The following is a 23,386-nucleotide window of genomic DNA, read 5'->3' as shown; positions in this document are numbered from 1 at the left end:
GCTCACAAACCATATTGATGTGACAACATACGAAAGTAGAACGAGGTAGTCAAGTGGCACATGGTGAGGATGGATGGGTTGATAAAAAATTGGGCACAGAATCTATACGTGCTGATAACTGGGATGTTTGTTATTTTCAAGAGGCAGTCTGAGTGGAACAAGAATGTCTGAACTAAATATTGTAACAACCCAAGGGAAATTATGGGTTTTTAAGTCCATTAGTCCTGCTAATTAATGCTGGTAGTGGAGCTTTCCATTGTATTTGTTATATTATATATCTTATCTTAGCTCTAAAATAAAGTGGATATTTGGGGGTTTGAATAATATATATGAAAATGTCAATAAAAATCGGTTATCAAGAACGTGTAGGCATGGTGGAGGTGTGAGCCTTCTGGGTGTCCTTTTATACAGAAGAGTCCTGTCACGCTGATGACGCACGAGAGAGAGTGAGAGAGAGATAGAGAGAGAGAGGAGGAGGAGGAGGAAGATGCTGCGCTCTCGGCATCACGTCTCCACATTGAGCGTCCTGCTCTCAGACGCTGGGACAGTCCTGTGTTTTCACGGCGAAGCTGGAAAGTGTCAGATGTGATGGTGGAGTAGATGGAACAAGATATTTATGATTTAAGGCTTTCTGACCTCTCTTGGAGATTCTGGACCACCTGTCACTTCCCCTCGAAGGACAAGCTGGCAGAAAGAGGAGAAAAGAGGCAGAGGAGACGCGCGTAAATCCTCCGTGCGTCTTCACCGCGCCATGCCTCCACTCTTCGTCCTCTGACCGCCTCTCTCTTTCCCTTTCTTGGATGAACTTTCTCGACGCCTTTGGGGACGCGGCCGCTCGCTTCGAGATCATGAAGACGACGCGGAAATGTCGCGCACTCATGTCCGTGGGTCTGAACCTGGTGGCCCTGTTCTTCTCCACCACCGCCTTCATCACCACGTACTGGTGCGAGGGCACCCAGCGCGTCCCCAAGCCCAACTGCAGCAAGCAGCGGCACCACAACTGCATCGATTACGGCGTGAACGAGACCGATCAGAGCAAAGTGCACTACAGCTGGGAGACAGGAGACGACCGCTTCCTCTTCCGCCGTTTCCACACGGGCATCTGGTACTCATGCGAGGAGAACATCCACGGGGCAGGTGGGTAAATCGACCCAGGAGACAGTTTAACGAGACTTAGGCTCGATCCTTTTTCCAGCAGGAAAAATAAGACAAAAAAATCACATAAAGTTGTTCCAAAAGGGTGAATGTTTGGCACCAAAAATACTATAATGTCTAACGTAAAATTCATCACATTGTACGTAGAAGTTTAGCCTTCTTTAGCTGGAAAGCAATAACAGTTACTGCTTTCGTTTTTACGCACGAACCACAGGAAAAATACGTGTGCGTAAAGCGTGCAGGCCTATCGTTTCAATTTGTATTTGATTTCTTATTTGTCTTAACATTAATATTTTTGAAATAAGCTGACTGCAAACGCAAGCTCTCAGGTGCTTGTCTTTACGGGGGTAAAGGACATTCGGGCAAATTTGGAAACATTTTTTCTTTTTCTTCCAGCTGTCAAAACTAGGATTTTGATGTGTTTCCTTGCTCTACACTAATCTGGATATTGATAATATTTGTTAATTCCAGTCACTTCTTGTCCCTCTTACCCAGTTGTCAAAGAATATGACTGTTTTTTAATAACCAACAAAAATATCCAAACCAACAGTGTCTCCGTTATATGACTGTCACACTCTATATTTCTCAGCTGATCAACTCCTGCTCAGGACAGAGTTTGATTTTGGAAATTGGGGATATTCTTTTTTCTGTATGTTTCTCTGGGACCATTTACATCAGCGGATTCTTTTTGGTGCCGTAAAGTCTCTGGTGATCTCTTAAGTGTTTCTTTTATTTTACACATCTGAGGGGATGAGTTTGAGCATTTATCTGCTAGCGGCAAGTAAACAAACAAACAAACAAACCAGATCTGCTGCTTCTGTTCTGCACGGAGAGACAGACAAAGTAGTGCTTCCCAAACTGTGTGTGTTCAGATGCATTTTGGCACTGCCCGTGGGAGAGTAAATGAACGGCTTAGGGAGGCAGAAAGAGGCTGAGAGAAAAGTGCGTGCGTTTAACCGATGTCAGAATCAGTAATAAATGAATCCTGATATTCAACTCTTGTGCTTTGGGTCCCACATTTATGCTACAAATGGAATCAGTGAAAAGGCAGCGCTGGGCGGTGAAGGGATAGTCATGGCTAAAGCTGCAGGATCGCGTGATGAACAAGAAGTTTTCCAATATGCAAAAATTGGAAGAAAAAAAAAAGTCATAATTTGGATGAGAATTTTATTACTCTTGATCTTTGGGGTTAGAGAGCTTATGTTCGGTTTGAGCAGAGAAACTGAAGCATCTGTCTGCAGGAAGGCCGATTTAAATGTGTGTGAGTTAACATGTCACACAAGATTCATTAAAATCACAGTGTCTCCAGCTTTGAAGGCTAAAAGTGCTAACAGGCTATAGCTCCTAGGGGCACCAAAGGTCTGAGGGTAGGCTGTTTGAGATCCTGTATCTATGTGTTAAAAAATCAGTCATTATAACACACGTCATCTTTTGGTTCTCAGCAAAACTATTAGGTTACTCGGTAGGCACAGCTGTTTGACCCATCAACCTTTCCGACACAGCTCTCAATCAGTTTCGTCAGGTCAGTTAGCACGCAAGCTTAACCCGACTTACCCTCATTTCCCTTCAGGATTACTAAAAAAAATAAATGAAACAACATCTCAGATGATGTGGAGGCCACGTCAGTACCTTAACTTTGGATTTGTTGAAATGTTTTTGTGACAGTTTTGGATCAGATTTAAAAATAAATACCATCGATAGAACCAAAATGGCGGCTACAAGGAGAAAGGAGACACAAACAGGCTTCTGACAGGAACTATTTAGATTAGAGGAAGAACTGAACCAGGGAGATCTCATCCTGAACAGTTTGGGCCGATAAGGCCTTTTAAGCCTTTTAAGTGTGTCGAGATCATCTTATCCTGCTGCTTGTTCCTCAAATGGGATGTGTACACGGAGATAAATACCCAGACGCGAGCTTTTTGTGGCGCGCCACAGTTTAGTTTTTTTGAAGAAAAAGTGCCATTGAAAATGAAATAAAATTACAAACGTCAGAAACTTTCAGGGCAGAGTGCGAAAACTGGATCAACAGCTTAGGATTCTTTTTAAGAAGTTTCCACCGCCTGTCATTCCCGCTGCCGCTGGTAGGTGAGCTCAGCTTGAATCAAACAGCATAAACAACCCCGGAAAAATAAAGAGATATTATGTATGGATGAAAAGTGTCTCTGAGAGCACTTATGAAAACATCTCCACCGCCTGCCGTTTGATCATCAGCTGATAAAGATTCAACGTCACACCTTCCCCCTCACGTACCCTCTGCACTGCTCTAACAAGCTAAAGAGATCGCAGCCACCGTTCCCCCTAATTCCCACAATTCAGTCTCCAGTTTGAGTGAACTCTGCAGGAAAACCCAGCAAAGAGAATTTATGCCAGATTTCCTTCCTGAATCCATGTTTTATTCAGTTTGTTAGTTTGGAAATATTTGATGTACGTCTGTCTGGACTGTGATAAAAGACGTATACATAGTTTATTTGTTTACTTTTTGAATGGCACATCACTGCCAGATTATGAATGTCTGAGTACAGACTGGATGCGGAGGCTCATGATAACAGGGCAATATCTATCATATATTAAAATGGGGTTTTCATATTCTATCTTATGTTTTGGGTTAGGGTGCAATAACCAGGAAGTAGACGGATTATTTACATCCTGAGGCGCCGATTGGTTTCTTTTGACAGAAGAAGTCGGTTTGCCACAACTTGGATTCTCGTGAGATCACGACATCACGCAGGAATGTCTGTCCTCCAGGTTTCAAGATACGTACTTGTAGCAGAACAACAGAGGTCGAAGAACTGTAAGCGGGGTTTGGTTTAGACCGTTCAAATGCAACTTTTACGCTCAGATTTCAGATTCATTCTTCTTGTGAGCTTTCCTGCCTCTCGATATGGTCCATTGAGCTCAACGGTTGATGGGCAGATGGTTCGTCTAATCACGTAGCAAGTTTTGAAAGTGCCTGCCCTTTACCAAACAGGGAATAACATCCCAGGTGGTGTGCAACAGGGGGGAAAGAATGAGAATGACCTGCTCACACGATATACTTCATAACCCACAAATATGTCTTCCTCACAGTGCAAAATAATAATAGAAGCTAAAAGTACAAGTAGGCACGCAGGCAATAATCAGAGCACAGAGAGGAGACTAAACCACTGCAAAGATGTGACACTCAACTCAAAGACAAACTATGAGAGGGTGAACCGGGGCTATAAATGGTGGAGCAGCTGATTGGAGAGGTGGACGCAGGTGAGTGGAGAGAGGCAGGGGGTGGAAAGACATCCCACCGCAAGTTATATTTCGCATAGCGATCAGTTTTCCCTTGAACACAATTGAACGTGCTCTGAGCGATACAAGCAGTACAGCTCGCGCCTGGCCCTTCAGGACAGGAGAGAGCTCTGACATCACTGAGAGGAGAGCTGCGATCATTAGCATTTCACAGAGAGACTCCTCACGCTCTCTGGTTCTTCTCTGCCTTCCTACTTCTGCTCTGTGGGTGAAAAAAAATAAAATAAAGATTTTACTATAAATGCATCACCTCTAGGCTCACTGAGAAGTGGGGGGGGGGGATTTTAATGAAGAAAAGAATATTATTACTTTTACAGTAATTATTAGGTATTTTTGGCCTCCCAGAAAATATTTAAGCCTTGGTGAACTTTATTATTTGACTATAAATAAAAGCAGTGGTGCTGTTTGACAATAAAATAGATATTTTTTTTGTTTTTTCACAGCGGAAAGTTCAGATGACATAACTTGTAGCATAAATCCTATAACTAAATCTAAATGTTGTTGGATTATTGTTCATATACTGACAAAATGTAAAGGTACTTTTAAATTGACAATCAAATAAACTCTTCTTTATTTTTCATGAAACCAAACTTGAAATAACGAAAAGCACACGGAGCAGAGACGTCCCAATTCATGTGATGAATATGGGGAGACAGGGCTTTTGTTGTGACCTTTGCTGTAACCGGCCGGCGAGGGGTGATGGAGATATTTTGGCTTCGCGTCTGGGTATCTGTCACGTCGTCCATCTTTATAGACATTCTGCCGCGAAGCTCTCAGTGTGAAGTGAAGTAGCTGGTGTGGCAGCTTTGTTTACAACCTGCCATTCATCAGGTTCAATCTCTTTTGCCAGAACTTGTTACTCTACAGAGACGCGACAGAAAACAACAGATGTTGTACATTTTACTGAGTGCAGACGATGAGCCAGAGCTTGAAAGTAAACATACGATGTAGTTTTCTTTTATAGGGTGTCTGCTGAGGCTTCAGTCAGACTATATAAGATGGAGGATCTTTTTAGGTCTGTGAACTCAAATCCTGGGACAAAAAATTATACTTCAAGAACATTTTCAGGATTATACTTTCAATTAAGTAACATTTACAGCTGAAATCTTTCATTTGGATTCATTCGCCACTATTTCTTTGTGGTCTTGGATCACTTTCTGCAATTAATGAACACTTGCAAACACATATTTTGCTTTTAGAGACCATTTTTTTTAGTTTTGGCTTCCAATAAACATCATCATCCAAAGAATAGATGGCTGGTGTTCCAGATATTTCTGATTTTATACATGGAAAGTTCTTTTGCTTGCCTGAAAAATGTGAACGCTGCACAGTAATTATTCATTAGCCGGCTCTCTTGGCAAGGTCGATTTTGGAGAGGTGCACTCAGGTTTTGTGAAAAACAAAAAAATCACATGTTTTCTCCACAGATTACTTAAGAAAGCCTCACCTTAAACCACGAAACGTTATAAAGCTGCCGGCCAAAATATATTTCAACGAATGGTTCTTCTTCTAAAAAACTATCAGCGACTTTTCTTGGTGTCCCAACGTTATTGAAGCCTGATTGGGATGATCAGTGTATAACTTTCCTGCTTCTATTAATCAGTGTCTCCTCATCATGCCTTGTTCTCCTGTTCTGTGAGCACTATAATGTGAAAATGATTATATATTTGTCTTTCTTGAAGAATTTATAACATTAACTCATGTCAGACCTCATGCGGAGAGGTCTGTGTTTGCCCATGTCCTTTTTCACCTTCGACCTAGTTTGATATCTGTACACTGCTGTCACTGCTGTAACCCGGCGGGCACGAGACCACCTGGGCAATTAAAGGTTAAATGAAAAAAAAAACTTCAGTGAGGCTTACTCACTTTATTACATCACTACAATCTGGCACGACCGGCAAAGGGACTCGTAAGGAGCTCAACTCGATACTGTTTTAATGGCAGTAATGAGAACAGAGTGTGTTTCTCCAAGACGACGGTTTAATTTGTTCACTTTTACACTGAAATGACCTTTCTGTAAACTGCTCCTCAAACTCATCCTTCATCGGGTTCATTTCGTGAGTTTTTAAAGGTTGTAATTGAATTAATTATTTTATTCTTTCCTTCATTAAACTTTGTGGTAAATGTTTTGTGAAGATTCTCAGCCACCCAGGTCACGGTATAACCCAAAAACATTTAAGAAAGGCAACTGGACTTGTCAAGATTTTCAAGAAGACGTTTCGCCACTCATCCGAGCAGCTTCAGAGTTCTAAGCAGCGTTGATCATTTTACTTTTTGTTGAAATGTCATTTTACTACAAGTAATTAGTTATAGTTACTCGTTACTTCTCCAAAGTAACTGAATTACTCCACTATAAAGTAATTATTAAGTAATTATTGCAGTTAACTTTAAAAATGTGGTTCCACAGGGTTCAATTTTAGGGCCTCTGTTTTTCCCCTGTATCTGCTCCCTCTGGGTTCTGTCTTGGGGGGAACTTGATATCTCCTTCCATTGCTATGCTGATGACAGGTATAAATGCCGTTGAATAAGACGGATGCCTTCTCAGTTAAGCAACTCCTGTCATGTCTTGAGGATGTTAAAACCTGGGTGGTCCTGAACTTTTTATATTTTAATGAAAAGTAAAACAGAGGTGGCCTCTTGGCATTTTGTGCAAAGCCGGTAGTCTCGAACCTGGGCTTTAAGATGGACAGTGATTTTAAATTGGATTGTCAAATTGGTACAGTGGATAAGTCCAGCTTTTTTCACCTAAGGCGACTGGCAAAGGTGAAGCCTTTTCTTGCGCATCAGCACTTTGAGACAGTTATCCATTTTTAGACAAAAAGTATATGGTTTTTAGGAGGTGGGGGACAGAGAAGAGTATGTTGCAACTTATATGTCACTATTTTAAGTAACTTCAGAAGCCAATGGCCAACAAAGTTTAGTGCTACCAGCAACCATGTACCAGCATCGTGTACATGTAATTTGCCACATTAAAAGTTGGAAAACATTTCTGTCTCTCTGTGTGAAGTTCTAGTTTAAATATTGGCCTGCTGTCAGATTTTATCTGAAGTTGTGCTGTAGGTGGAGGTAGTATTGTAAAATAGATTTTTATTAAATCCTCTAATCTCGCGTTATTTCATTTGGTGGCTTGATGAAAACGATGCTATGTTTTGATTGGAGAGAGGCCAATGAGTTGCTGGCTTCCCTTGACACAGTCCTGGCCAGTCACAGGTGAGCAGTGTCATGACATTAGCCTCACCTGACTGGTTCATCATTCTTCTTGGTTTCACGAAGGGACGCCACTCTGGGCCTAAAAAACTAAAATAAAAAATAAACATGTAAGTTATGTGGTGAATATGTACCAAGAGTTTAGGTTTCTTTAACATTTCTGCATTAACATTGATCCTTTTTGGTACTTACTACTTTTATTTATTTCAAGAAAGTAAGCTGTAAGTTAGTTGAATGTGACTGAATAATTCAGACATGGCTGTAGGGGTAATGGCACGTTAGCTGTTGTTTCACGATACTATTAATATTCATTACAGCTGCAATTAACCCCAGAATGACTTCGGATCACTGATTAAACAGACTGCAGGGCTGCAGGGAGGGAGGATAATGAAAGACTGGTGCGGGAGTCAAAGAGTGTCGGGACTGCAAACTAAAAATACAAGAAGCGACATTTGAAAGGACCTGAAGCCTCTTTAAAATGAACCAGTTCCATTTCATCCTGATAGAGTGGAAGCTTGATCATTTTTTTTTTTTTTTTTGGATAATGGGCAATTTAGAGGAACGCAGTCTTCTTGTTCAGCTCCCAGCAGGAAAGTGCGGGAATACTGATTGTGCTGTTAGCTCTGTCGGCATGTCACAGACAAGCCTGCTCACTATTTAATTACATTTTAGATTCACGTCCTAATCAGACGCGGTGCTCGTCACCTTTCAGCTGTGCCACATTTTCGCTGCAGCTCAACCGAGTCGTGGACACATTCATTGGTTTCTTTCTGCTCTTTTTTAACCTTGGAGATAAGGAAGTGTAGCAATCCTGGATGAGCTTCTCTTCATTTTCATTCTGTGTTTGTAAAAGGAACGACGCAGATCAACCCCTTCAAAACTCTGATTCAAGTATCGACACCCGAGACTTGACTTCTCTTCTTGAGACAAACAGAGTGCGTCTTCATCTGCAGTGTGAGGTGGTGGGTTGGGGCTCCAGTGAGTACAGCGGTGTGAGGGCGTCGGTGCTCAGGCAGGTTATGGATGGGCCCGCCTGCAGCCCGTGACACCACAGAGGCTGAGTTATGGCTCGTGTTGTGGCTGCTGATCTGTGACCTGCGGGGTCCCACTGAGCTCTGATGAACTCCGTGCAGTCGGACTTTGCAGCAGCGGAATGCGATGAAGCCAAGAGGATAAGGCTCTGTGATTTACGACTGATCTGCTGAATGACAGCTTTGATCAGAAAATTTAGCATCCGTTCTGCTTTCGAAAAAAAAAAAAAAAAAACATGCATGAATCAGAAGAAAATAACTGAGTAAGAAAAATATATGGCAGATAAAAAAGCTTTCTGTCTACAGTTCAAATCAGGATGTGATTAGCTTAGCTTAGCATAAACAGTTGAAACACCTAACCTAGTTCTTATTTTTAGAGCTGTTGCAATGTGTATCCTTTTTGCTTTTCTCTTTCCTTATCATACAAGCGCGCTACATAATTAATACAGATTAATTGTCAAGAAGAAAGGACTTAAACATTACTAATTCTGCTGAACACAAGCTCCATTATCATGTAACGCCAGCGAGTGTGACACTGATGAACTCCCTGTTGGCAGGAAAGCATTATCTCCAAAGGAAGTAATGAAATAACAGCTGAGTGACATTCAGGAGTTGCAGTGTCATTGTTTGCAGGCCTGACACATTATTAGCTCGTATCAGCTGGATGTCCCGACGCTCACTTTATCTTTTTTTTCTCTCCACCTTGTGCATTAAATTTCATCCCTGCATCCTTCTCACTAATGGCTTCATCTGTACCCTTTTTTTTTTTTTTTACCCCCACCCCTCATCCTCTTGTCTCATTCCCCGTCTCTCCTTCATTCCCAGCTCGTTTCACCTTCCTTTCACTGCCTCCCCCATCCCTTTCCCTCCGTACATCCCTCTCTTCCCCACCTCCCCCCACCCCCTCCTTCATTTCCCTCCTCTCCACACTCTCTCCTCTCAGGTGAAAAGTGTCGGAGCTTCATTGATCTGGCCCCAGCGTCGGAAAGAGGTGAGTAATGATGGTCGTTAGGAATCTGCGCCACTCCCTGCCGCTTCCCACCTGTTCATCAGGCCAAGGGAAAACCACGGGGAAAAAGAAAAAAAAAAGCCCCGAATATAAATGCATATATACACACACACACACACATCTCTTTTCTGGTTTGTGTTTTTTTTTTAGCAGTTTGCAGACACATGGTGTTTGTCTTGGCTGTTGACCTGGCCTCCAAAAATCACTAGAACCCAAACTGATCCACAGGACCCAAAGGTCCACCACTAACAACATTCAGCTACATCACATGACGCCCTCAGAAGGCCCATGTCCATTCTCTGATGAGTCACGACTGTGTGGATCCCTTAAAACATCACTCACGGTCGAGATTTATTGACAAAGTGGTTTTGCTCACTGTGGAACATTGAATCTGCAGCAAACATAATCAACTTTATGGACAAAAACGAATTCATTCAATAGAAGAAGATGACCGAGGTGGAGCCATGTTTTCGCCGTTGCTGTCGTCATGGATTCCTGTTGGCTGTTCCGCCACCTCCATATTTCTGTCCCTCTAAGATACTCGTTGCACATTTAACCCCACTTGAGTCAAACAAGTCAAAGGAATGGATTTATTCCAGCCAGAGAGAAATGACTTCATGTGAGAGCTGTCCATTTTAAAACACAGCACTTATATCAGATGTTGAGGACACACTGAAACTGAAACAGATATGTGAAGAAGGGGAAACCCAGATTGAAAAAGTTCAAACCCTGCCTCTTCAAACTTCTCCAGACACTGAGCCTGAAACAAACCTCATATTCTCCAGGCATCGGGAAGGTCTCGGATGCTCTCAGACGATCCTTAAAGGTGCTTCATTTGAAGCATCCTGAGGCCGTCATTGTTATTATATTGACAAAGGAGGGAGTAGAGGGAAAGTGACACATATTAATTGATATGAAACAAGCTCAGCTTTTCTTCCAGTGCTTTGTCAGTTTTGATTTATGGAAGTTATTGGAGCCTGTAGCCTAACAAAGATGAGGATGAGGCCTCATGCTCACATGAAAGTTTAAGCAGGTTGTTAAGCAAATTTTCCAATGTTGGCCCAAAAAACTCACTGTATGTTTCCATCAATAACATACCAAGCAGAACAGAAAAAAATGATGACACTCCTAAATAACATTAAAAAAAAAAAAAAATACAGATTTTTTTTATGAGTATAAGGATGCAGAATAAGAAGCACCTTCTCAGTTTTCCTCCTAAGAATATTTGGTGCATGTGGGCGTCACCTCTAGTTCACAGTTTCTTGCAGAGCAGGCTGTTAATAATGGAAGTTCTCTGATGGTTTCATCCTCTAATGCCATCTGGAAGAAGAGCAGGAGTGATGCACGGAGCAATTGATGATACGATGTATTGAGCATGGCGGGTGACCTTGCCACTCGCACAAATATCCGATCTGTTAATCTGCCTGCCATTGGGCCCAACATGGTCGCTGCTGTGTTTTATGACATGCACTTACTCTTCGGTCAGATCCGAGCAAGATCCTAATGAAAACTGTAAAAAAAAAAAAAAAAAGAAGAAGAAAAAGAAAGAAACTATTAATTTGATTATGTAGATGGATCACTGTGAAAAAATGCAGACTGCTGTCATCAGTACAAGGGTAGAATTAGACCCACTTGAGAAATGCTTGCATCTAACAATCAAACTGTCCTCCAAACGATTTTCATTATCTAAAAGTTGACCTACATCAGCAAGGCCATGGTGTTGAATATTGTGTTGTGGAGGTTTCTAATGCGGTTAGAAAAATGTATTTCTGTTATATGATTCGTCTAAAACATTCACATTAACATGACCAAGATTACTCTTTAAAAACTCAACAAGCTGTAGAAAGTAAACTCCTCATTATCTTGAAAAACATGTGCATGACTTAATCCACAAGACATTCTTCTCCTTTAGTGTTTCTTCTAGCAAAACTTCATTTTCAGAATTAAAACTACCACAAACAAGACAGAACATAAATACTGTCCAAATTCAAGGATAACATGTGATCAGTTTGTTACAAAAGCTTTCCTATATTTTACTTGTAATTAGTTTCTCCACTTTAAAACTAACGTTATGCCCTAATTGAAGTAAAAAATAACCTCAGAAAGTTTTGATTGACGTTTTTTTAATTTCATTTAAAGTCAGCGACTGCAGCTTTAACATTTTCATTTCTAATTTTTGAAAGTAAGTAATTTGAGGAGTTTTAGCTGGAGCGTTTAAAAGTTTTTTCCTTTATTTTTTTTAAGAATTTTTCCTAGAAATAATTTAAGTGTATTTGTCATGACTCATTAGTTTCAGTCCCGATAATTCATTTGGACTGATTACCTCAGTCTGTGAAAACGACTCCTCTGATTCAATTTTAAGTCTAAATCCAGTCGTAAATTAATAAAAGAATAATTTCTTAATGAGCTTCCCCGTGGGGTTAAATCTCATTAAATATGCATTCTGGAAATGTTTTGAGAAAACACGAAAATTTGGTGTCAAAGGTGTAACGCACGCCGAATTTAACGACAGTTCGTTGAATCGCACGCGCGCACGCACAGGCACAGTAATTACAGATGTAATTACTTCTATTTGTGATTAGAGTGTTCCTTCCTGTCGGCACTTAGTCCCTCACAACACGTTTTTCAGTCTGCCGTCGGTTTAATGAAGTCTGCTCAGTCTACTGATACATATTCAATAAGACAGAAACAGGGGAGAAAAATGTTTTTGGTCAATATCAGTGCTGTAATTTCCCTTACAGTCATTTCGCAGCCCGCGGTTCGTTTCTATCGACAGGCTTGAAATTAGAGGCACAGCTAATGAGAAACCAGAGAGAGTTTGGAGTTAAAGACGTCATGCATATGAGCTGCAGGATCTCGGTTTCTAACCTGGAACAGTATCTTTGTTGAATGTCATCTTTTCTATTTTTAATCAAACTAAAGTTGAAATTAGCTTAACTGGCACTGAAAATAAATGGTTTTATCCACAGCGTCATCACAGCTATAGGAAAGGGAATGAAACGGCCCATACATTTTCCAGCTTCCTGTTTATTTCTGTCTCCCCTCAACCTAGTTGCCAATCCAGCCACTGTAAACTGTAAACAGTTTGTCGATCGACTGTAGCATGGCTGCTGCTGAACTCTGTCAAAACGGACGCAGGGATGAACAAATCTGTTTCAAATCTGGACTTTGTTTTTAGATCAGCAGTGTTCTTTTAAGCTCCCGTGTTGGCTGCTCAAGCGACTGAATTCACGTCAGAGTCGTCTTGTTCCTTGTTGAAATGAACCTTGGGAGCTGTAAATGACTTCCCAAAACATGTCATGCTGGCAAAGCCGTTGCTTTAACCTTTTCATAAAGCCGCTCCTGTGACTGATGTTTAACTGGGGGAGCTTCGCGGCGATCTTTTGTCACATGCGTTGCGGAGCTTTTGACAAAAGAATAGTTTTTCATTGGTGGAAGAGGAACCCAGAGAAGGGAGGGAGGTGGTGAGGGCGGCACATGTCACATGTCTGGATGCTCCTTGGATCCCCTGGTTCCTGTAACGAAAGGTGGAAGATGAAGAAAAGAAAAGAGAGGGAGTGTAGAACTGAGACAAACAGAGGGGGAGAGGGATAAGTCATAATAGGTAAGGTCGGGAAATAGAATAACATGGAGGTCTTGTTCCAGAAATTAAGTTAAAATAACTTTAGTTTTGTTAGGTGCTCAAAGTCGATCTGCTGGCTTCTGCAGAAAATAACCTTTCAAAACAGTGCTACAAGAGCTCTATTTCCTCATGTGCATGCATGAGTGGAAAAGGTGCAACTTTCCGACATTCTATCTTGGCATTACTATTACTTTAATAGAAGACTCTAAAAAATACAACAATTTTATTTCATCCCATTCATACTGTATGTGCCTTAATCCACAGTAAGTCAACCGGCTCAGTCTGAAAAGCTTGCTTATCTTCATCTACAAAGGCATTGGTTAGCAAAGGATCTCATTAATGTGTTCGTATTCAAATCATCTGTAGGGGTTGTTGTTGCTGTTCCCTGCCTTTAAGAGAGAGACAGACAGAGACAGAGAGAGAGCGCCTCGTCCTGTCGCTCCATAAAGCTTCACGGAGGAGTGTGTATTGAAATTAATGACTTAGCACACACAGCACACAGAGGGAAGTCATTGAAGTTTGTCTGCAAGAAACAAGTCAACGAGTCTGGAGCCGGAGGGGGAACAGTCCCCAGTAGGACACAACAAGACAGACATTAATGACGGCTGTGTGCTGATAGGTGGTGGGATTTTTCGATTGTTATCCAGAGGAGGACGGGGATTCTGACATATTTTTTGTAACTCTGCAGCAAACTTCCAGAGGATCTGAAATCTGCCTCAAGTACTACGGTTTGCTTTTAATTAATTTCTTTGGCTCTGCTTTTTTTTTTTTTTTTTCTGCCTTTTTGAAATCTGACATTGTATTCCATTGCTTCCCCCTAAAGCCTAATGTAAAACAGGTTGCCTCTCCTTGCCTAGAGACAGTGATCCTGTGGCTCCCCCGAACTCACCGAGGTTCAAATTGAAAACTGAGCCCGGAGGTCGCTCTTCGACCTCATCTGCAAGCCCGACAAAGCGGAACAGATAATCCTGTTTAATTCTTTGTCGTGAGGCTCAAGGATTCAAGAGGATCTTCTGCCTTTGAGACATAATAAATGTGGAGAGCAGTCCTGCTGGAGAGAGTGGATGCCAAAGGCAGCCTCAGCTATAACGCGTCAACTCCTTTCTGCTTTCGAAAGGGTCCAAGGCCGGAAGAAATACAGTAGCGTTGTAATACTTGTTCATCATCCTGTGTGATGTCTCCCTCAGCTCCGGTGAGAATCTTTTTTATTTTTTTTTTTGTGTACGACTCTGTACCACCAGAAGGTTGGGATATCCAGCACGTCCTCCTCCTAATCCTGTGGGAGGGTCACAAACACATATCTCACCTTGATTTGAGCTCTAAGTGTCATGTCCCGTCTGCAGAGGAGACGCGGTGTCATTCTCCGAAGATTCATCAGAGTTTCGTGAGCAGTTTGTGCGTTATTGGACACCAGATGAAGGAAGGAAGGAACAAAGGAAGGAAGGAAGGCAGCAGAATAAACTGAAGGACGAGCAAATGTTCCTGCCCTCTGCTCACGCCCAGAAGACTCAAACATGAGAAGTCTAATATTCACATATCTGAGTCTAATGAGTGGCGTGAGGAGGCATTTTATCACCATCACTCCAACATAAGAGAGGGCACATAACCCCCAGTTCTGGCCTTTCTCCACTTTAGGGTCCATTTTAAGGTTCTTTTATTTGCTTTTAAATCTTTGAATGGTCTCACCCCGCCTTACCTCTCTGAGCTTCTCCATGTCTCCAGGTCCAAGCGGAAGCTCAGAGGAGGCAGAGCTTTTTCTGTTGCTTCTCCTGAACTGTGGAACCATCTGCACATCAGACAAGTCCATTTTTTCTCACTGTCCATTTTTAAAACCCATTTTTATTCCTTGGCGTTCAATCCAGCATGAGAGTCTGCCCTTGTTTGGTGCTTTTAGTGCTCTCTATTATTATTATTTTCGATAGTTTTTATTGTTTTATTGCTTTTAACTGTTTTATGTCTTACGTTCTTATTTTACCCATGTACAGCACTTTGTCTCGGCTGTAGCCTAAAGTGCTATATAAATAATAAAGTTGAGTCAAAAAACATTTACAAAAGAAAACTATCCATCTTAATCTGCTAACAATATTTTTTTTTACAACAAATTTAATATGAGCTCAGGTATGTGGTAACAGGTGTTTAGTTCTACTTCACATAATTGAACTGTTTGGTTAAATCAAAGGCTTCAGTCCAAAATCCAGATTGAACCTCACGTTCCTCACGTACAAGGTTCAGGTGTTCAACAAGTCAAAATCTTGAATCCAGGAACTCTTTCAGCACAGCTGTGTGCCTCTTTTTCGTGAACTCCCACATCAGTGTGCATGTCTGAGAAAGCAGACTTTCAGGGAGAATAAGATTACTGCTATCCCCCCGGTCGAGGCCACGTTCGACTTTCTTATCTGGCATCGGCCCTAGACGTTACGTGTCGTCTGAAAGACAATCGACTGAGAACTTTTAAAACGGGATGATGGTGATTTAAACCGCGTCTGTACTGTCTGTTTCCATGTTTTCTGAAAATACGGGGTCCAGGGAGAAAGACAAGCTGAGCAAAACATCTAAAATGAAAGAAAAAAGAGGAAATTGCCAACGTGTCATTGATCTTATTTATGCTTTAAAACAGAGGTCTTCAACAGAGGGTCTGCCACCCCTAGGGGCCCTCGATGGCACTGCAGGGGGGGAGGGTTGTAAAATCTTTGGTTGATCAGACATTTGTTATACATTTTTTAATTTTCCCCAACAAATTACAATTTCTTTAAATACATATTAACACAAATCCAGCATATTTTAGTAAAGGGATAAGGGATAGCTTAATACTGAATGCAAAATGATAATAATAAAGACCTAAAGACATTGAAAATCTAAGATAAGCTTGCAACGCTTTGTGTTCCTACAATAAAAATGGTACAGGTCATGTTAGTAAGTGGTAAAGCACATTTAGAATTAAATACTTTCTGAGAAAACAACTTTAAAAACTGAGGAAACAATCGTGCAGTCTATCTTTGCAGCTTTGTGTCTTTATTTATTTGTGTTTCTGTGTTTGTAGGCGTGCTGTGGTTGTCGGTGGTGTCCGAGGTGCTCTACATTCTCCTGCTGGTGGTCGGCTTCAGCCTCATGTGTCTGGAGCTCTTCCACTCAAGCAACGTCATCGACGGGCTCAAACTCAACGCCTTTGCCGCCGTCTTCACCGTGCTGTCCGGTAAGTCGGAGGCCTGACATCTGGCCCCAGAAACTCCTTCTTTCTTTCTCCATTCTCTCCACGTCCATATGTTTTTCTAATCCGTGCAATCAGAAATGGTAATGATCAATAATCAGAGCAGCAGTGTCAATCTGGAGCCACCTTTCAAGCCGCTTCATAATCCTGTGAGGCACTTTCACATTCTGAAATGCTCTGGGAATTACTGATGCAGATTTGTGAGAGGTCACCCAGGTTCAGAGGTTATCCCATGGAAGCCTTCGCTGTGTCTGTGCCAAGGATTTTTCTCCCAACTCATGGTAAACCTCTTACACAAGACGTTGGCCCGGCGTCCGTCGACACATAGCTCGTCTCAATCTCAAGCTGACCTGAGGACAACGGGACAGTGATTCCATACCATGCAGGCTGTAATCTGCTAACATCGGAAGCTGGGAGCACAGTTCCTGCTCTTTGTCCTTAAGAAGAGAAAGATCAGATCTTAACCGCTTTTAGACATCTGAATAGTCCTCGCAAGGAAAATGTGATGTGCTTTACGGTGGGATCCAAACATGTAGGAAACATCTGCTCATGAGGACACGGAAGGGTGGATTAATGTGGAGTCATCAGACCAAACTACAGATTTAATGCCCATTCCTTATGTTTCTTGGCTCAACCAGTTCTTCTTCTTCTTCTTCTTCTTCTTCTTCTTCTTCTTCTTCTTCTTCTTCTTCTTCTTCTTCTCTGTGAGGCATCAAAAATCTGATGAGATACATGTGACAGATTGGTGATTATTTCCTCCAAATATTGTCAATTTCCCAACTACCTTTTTGAGGCCTTGGCCTATACAGTAAATATGTTATAAATAATATTAATTATAATATGAATAATAAGGATCCTTTTACGTTATCATGAGTTTATTTGTGCTATGGCAACAACAAATGTATCTAACAGTCGCAGCCAACAAGGCACTACAGTGCGTTTCTTATATTTTCAGAAGCTGAGAATTTATTAAATGGCATTCGATCAACATTACAGGTTATTTTCTTATCTTGAGAAACCAAAGTTTATTTTCTTAATGTGTAATTAATTGGGGGGTTGTTTGAGACTACAAAGTGAATTTATTTGGGGAGGTGGCTTCATTTATCTTGAGGAAACAAAGGCCGATTTATCGTGATATCGATATCATTTATCCCAAGATTATTTATCACAAAGTCTGTTATCTGGAGAAAACAAAAGCTAAGAAAACAAGCTCCTGAGACAATGAAATAATTCACCCTTTATCTCCACAAAAGCAAGTTTGAGATTGAGGCAAAGTTGTCAAAGTTGTTTTTAAAATATTAGAAATGAGATAGGTTGATTCGGATGCATAATCTTAGGCCTATAACTCTGCCGAGATGGTTACAGTGGAGAAGACATCACTGTGCTATTACCGACGTTTGACCTGTAGTCAAAGGAAAGTCTGTGTGGTCATGGAGTCAATAAAGAGGAGAGATGTTGCTCTCCTCGGTCCCAGTTGAGTTGCAGCTCATGTTCTTTACAGTGAGGAACACACTCCCCACACATGTCCTCAGTGACGTTACCGACACACACTAACTAGCACCGCTGTCTGCTGTTGATTACGTGGTTGTGATGTATAATAGCACATTAATAGCACACTGAATCATTTACACTGTGGCTTTTTTTTTGATTTATTGTACATGTATGAGTGATTGCGTCCCTGTATCTAACTGACTTCATGTCCCAAAACCGGCCCACTAAATCAATTGATACGATACAATAACTAATTATGGTAATTACACGTGTTCTGATTTATTGTGTGCGGAGCTGTGGCTCACAAATGATTTACCGATGTTTCGTTTATGGTAATTATCGTGGCATATCACCTTGTGCTGAGCGTTAGTGTCGTTATGTAAGAACGGGACGAGACATTATTGGTTTGACTGTACTTGGTGTTGAGTTGCATTGAGAGGAAACGAAACGTCATGGAATCATTAAGGGGTTCAGTGCAGTCATGCGATTCAATAAAAGTACATTTTATTTTGCTCTATCTTGCTTACACAGCGTGGTTTAAATAAAAATAAATTATTTAAGTTAAATCTTCCCACAGGAAGTTTTTACAGTATAATTTAGTCCCACGAGTGTTTTTCTGTGAAACTTTACTACGTAAGATATTTTATGCAAATAGAATCAGTTGAAGGACCAGGTGTTACAACTTTCTGGTACGTTTTTTTTCTGTTGTTGTTGTTTTAATACTGTTTTTCTCAGGCATGTGCTGTAACAGATGTTTGTCTGTGCTGCAGGTCTTCTGGGAATGGTGGCCCACATGATGTACACTCAGGTGTTCCAGATCACAGTCAGTCTGGGTCCCGAAGACTGGAGGCCTCACAGCTGGGACTACGGCTGGTCCTTCTGGTTAGTTGGGTTCACCCAGTCAATTTTTTACTATGAATGTTGCTGGAGGTGTGCCGCAGTCTGGCAGCACTCAGCGGGTGGAGGCTTGTTGTTTCTTGGATAATTATCCAGGTGAGACCTTCTCCGCTCTCTGCTCAAAGCTGCCGTATGAGTTCAAACTAATCATTTGTAGTTCAAAGGCAGAGAAGAAGTGTGCCTGTGTTCTAATAAAAACAGACTCCATACATCATTTTAGGAAGCAATATTACGTCCCAGAATTACATTTTATTGTTAGGCAAACTCTAGCTGAAGATAATACCTGTTTTGGAGCTTATGTTCATTTGATCTTCCTCGGCAGATATCATGCAGCACTTGCCTTATCAGAAAAGAAACGATAGTTATTTGGTGAAGTTTAATGATGTAATATGTGAGCAATTTTATTTTACTTATATGAAATTTTCTAACTATTGTTTTATTTAACTAAACTTTCTAAACTATTTTTCGTGCTTCCTCTGTGAGACAATCATGGAAGAATTATGAATATTGAAATAAAAGTGAGCGAATAAGTGACATTAAACTGCGTATTATCAAATCATACCACCGAATTAATTCTGCTATGGAGACTGATGGATCAGTCATTTCTTCAGGCGTTTTTTGGTGTTTCTCTTTATAGTTTTCTTACTCAGCATATTTAGAGACCTTAGCTTGGTGTTTTCTTGGCGTCCAGCGTTTAGCTCTGCACATTGAATCTGTCTGCGTCCCTATTAACTACCTAATGTCAGATTTATTCCTCCACAGCCTCCAATCTCTCTCAATTAGCAGCCCATCAGTAATGAGTCCGCTAACATTAACTGGAGCGCAGGTTGAGGTTGAGGAGCCCGACGTATTTGCCCGATCGCCGCAGATGTTCCTCTGAGTGCTTCAAGTCCCAGAGGAAACTCTAATTTCTCCATCTGCCCAATCACATCTTGCTATCGGAGTACCTCCCAGTTTATGCCAGAACAAGGACGGTGATCTTTCTATCATCTGTCAGTTGATACCTTTGGGTTAATTCGGTAGCTTGGAAGTCAGCGTTGATATTTGCAATGCCTTATCATTTTCAGTTAACGTCAAAACTACGGAAGCAATTGCTCGCAGTAATGAACTTGTTTTCATGCCAGCCAAAGAATTATGAACCCAAAAACTGCCGCTCTGCACAGGATCGATGGATATGAGCACAGATCATTCAAGAGTCAAGAATCGTTTATTGTCATTATGTGAAGACATAACGAAATTTTGGGCGGTAGCTCCTGGCTAAGTAGTGCAAATGAAAAAAAAAATAGAATAAGCACTATAAAAATAACAATAAAGCAAATAAAAATGGAGACACCATTAAAGAGCGGAGCATATAAAAGTTACATGATGTTTTAAAGCTCATATGCAACTTAGTATCACCACTAGTGTGTGTGAAGGGTCTCTAAATGGAGCTTTTTTGAGCTATTGTCACCACCATTGTGCTTTAACACTGCTATATGCAGACATCACAGTTCACTGTGTCTCCTTATTTTCTGTTTCTCTCTAACCAGCATGGCGTGGGGTTCCTTCACCTGCTGCATGGCTGCCTCCGTCACCACCCTCAACTCCTACACCAAGACGGTGATTGAGTTCAGACATAAGCGTAAGCTGTTCGAGCAGGGCCTGCGCGAGGAGCAGAACTTCCTGGACCAAGAAGCTTTCCACTATTTCCGGGACCAGTCCCTCCAGTCCATCTCCAGCACTGTGGATGTCTACCCTGGCCACAGTGGAGCTAGAGCTGGGCTCGTCGTTGGGGGGCCAGGTCCCGGACCTGGACCTGGTCCGGGTCCTGGTCCAGGACGTGGGAAGATGAGAGCTGCGTCAGCCTCCATAGACCTGGGGGAGAACACAGACTCGCTGGGGGAGGAGCAGTGCTGAGTCACCCATGGGAATGAGGAGGGTTATGTGTGGTGGTGGTGGTGGTGGTGGTGTGGCCACATGAGGAGGGATGTCTGCACCTGGCCGCTAGCTTTGGTCATCCAAAAATGAAAGCACAGCTGCCATTATTTTGTCTTTGGAGAGGATAATTGACAGGCTTCAGGAAACATATAAGATCTGATGGATGTGTTCTCTGTATATGAATTGAAAATCTATATAGGATGTGCAAAACAGATGAAAAGTAGATGTTCCAGCATATTGTTGAGGCGCTATGTGTGGTATTTTAAAATCAACGCATCATCAAAGAAAGTGGCAGAGAAGCAATATCTAATGTTAGCTAACATGATCCAGCTACTTATACAGACAGCTAAGGATGCTGGTCAGACAGCTATAGTAGCAGCAAAACCTGAGTTTGACCAGGTCCCAATTTTGTGCAGTCTTGGGTCAATAAATGAGTGGATCTGAATGATCAAAGCATCTCCTTTAATTTAAAGTGTCTCACATTTCTTGTGCAGACGGTGGAAATAAGACTTTTTTTTTAGTTTTTACTTGTTTACATTCACTTTACATTCAGCTCTTTTGTCAAATTCATTAATGGGGCATCATGCTGCTGCCAGTGCTCTCTGTTCTCTCTCTCTCTGCTTGGGTCTGCTAGAGTCGACAGCATTATGGATTATGGATCAGATCTAATTACCCTCTGCTCTGTTGGGGTTTGGTTTGTCTGCGCTCAGTTCCCCTTGAATCGGGTCTGTTATTTTTTCTTTGTAAATTTATGTACGCATACCAAGGCAGACCATGGAGTTGCTCAGACCTCAAATTTGAAAAAGTTTTCTTCATAAATAGTGTCTCACAGGCTGGTTTCAGCTGGGAGAACAAGGACAGTCTGCCCCAGGAGCAGGAAGCAAAAGAGATGCTTGTCATAAAATACTGCACATAGCGCTTAAAGATGATGAATGTGAAATCTAGTGTTAAAACTACATGTCTGTTCATGTTTAAGCTGTGTTGATGCCGTTGGTGAAACTGGAATATAGTGACAAAACATCTGATCGCGGACTGTGTGTCTTCAGCAGCTTTGTGGTGGTTTTCACATTTTACTTTTGACTTTGGAGCAAGTTTGGTACAAGAGCAAAACAGCAAAATACTGAAATGATGTAGCACAGAGGTCTTCAACAGGGGGCCCGCGACCCCCAGGGGGTCAGCATAGGTGCTGCAGAGGGGTCGCAAAGTCTTTGGTTGAATAGACATTTTCTTTATACATTTTTTAAATTTTCCCCCTCAAATTTAAATTTCTTTAAATACACATTAACATGAATCCAACATATTTTAGTAAAGGGATAAGGGACAACTTAATATTGAATGCAGAATGATAAATATTATGTATATTTATAAATAGCACTGGGCTGGATTTAATATTAGAACACATACAATAAGTACGAGGGGGTCTCTACCTAATCTCTCCATCACTTTGGAGCCTGAAAAATGTCGAAGACCCCTGATCTAGCATGAAGTCCAGGTCAACCACTCTCTCTGTTTATTTAAATAAGAGGAGGAGGTGTCCATACTGACACCATGAAAATGTAAAATAAATTATTAGATGAAAGGCTTTCACTCTTGTACCAAACTTGAAAGCAACAAACCTATTCATTGCAGATATTTCTTGGAAGGTGTCTCTGCTCTGCGGGCCACGAATGTGTGGAAGGACATGACGGACAGCCCTCATCGCCCAGTGGTCACAGGGTCAGTCCTCTCAGAAAGTGAATGTGCTCTGCGTCTCTGTGTCCCCGGAGTCGCTGAACCTCTGGCTGCTGTAGGGGACCATTCACTTTTGACCTCTCTGGAAATTAGCTGCATAAATGTACCATATGTGAGTCTCACGGGGGACATACGAGGGTAATAAATCCCAGGAATAACTAACCGCTCGGGGTTTCAAAAAGAAAAGGAAGACGCGGAGGGCGGTGAATCATCGGCCTGACGTGGAGCGGATTGTGTGCACTGATTGATTTGGCGATTCAAGAAATACTGCATCCATTAGTATCAGTATGTAGTGGGATGCTTTTTATGCATTTTACTTATGGATTGGAAAGGGTTGACTGGATGTCAGGCCCACTTAATGCATGCTCATCTGATATCTTTCTTTTGACCTTAAATTGACCAAATCTGGGAAATCCAGGTTCAGTTAAAACTGTATTTTTTTAACCACATTAACAGATGAGCTATGAACACAACGACATGACATTAAGGAGAGCAGCAGCAAAATTCAACGTCAAAATTAGAAGCTGAAACCCACTAAAAAGCTCTTTGAACGAACTGCTGCTGAGGACTGTACAGTGTCTCCAGGATGCTAACAGTGTGGCTCCGCCTGAGGACACTCTATGTGTTATGTAAGGCGCGGCGGATTGTAAACCACAGGGATTAAATTGTCTGGGAGTCGTAGAAGTAAAGGGGAGGTTTTGGGGTCAAAGTAATCCAGACACAAGTTGTAAAGCCTCGTGCTGGTCATGGAATCACTGTGCACTGACGTTGAAATGCCGGTGACAGCTGAGATAAAAGGATTGTGCTTGAATGTATTTACATATATTTATCTATGTATAACA

At 41.6% G+C, this 23,386-nt stretch overlaps 1 protein-coding gene across 2 annotated transcripts; it reads left to right on the top strand.

Annotated features, from left to right (window-relative positions):
* Positions 1–342: 342 nt before the first annotated feature.
* Positions 343–23,386, top strand: gsg1l (gsg1-like). 2 transcript variants are annotated; one of them, XM_047570793.1, is made up of 5 exons: positions 345–1,137; positions 9,613–9,660; positions 16,341–16,493; positions 18,770–18,881; positions 20,426–23,386. In XM_047570793.1, exons 1-5 carry the CDS (start codon positions 801–803, stop codon positions 20,790–20,792), a joined length of 1,017 nt encoding a protein of 338 aa, XP_047426749.1. In that variant the 5' UTR covers positions 345–800; the 3' UTR covers positions 20,793–23,386. The 2 variants fall into 2 exon arrangements, with proteins under 2 accessions (XP_047426750.1, XP_047426749.1); XM_047570794.1 differs by lacking the exon at positions 9,613–9,660 and having other exon boundaries at positions 343–1,137.

The sequence above is a fragment of the Mugil cephalus genome, chromosome 20 (genome assembly GCF_022458985.1).
Source record: "Mugil cephalus isolate CIBA_MC_2020 chromosome 20, CIBA_Mcephalus_1.1, whole genome shotgun sequence".
NCBI lineage: Eukaryota > Metazoa > Chordata > Actinopteri > Mugiliformes > Mugilidae > Mugil > Mugil cephalus.
The sequence above is the reverse complement of the archived record's forward strand: the minus strand, read 5'-3'. Positions and strand labels throughout refer to the sequence as shown.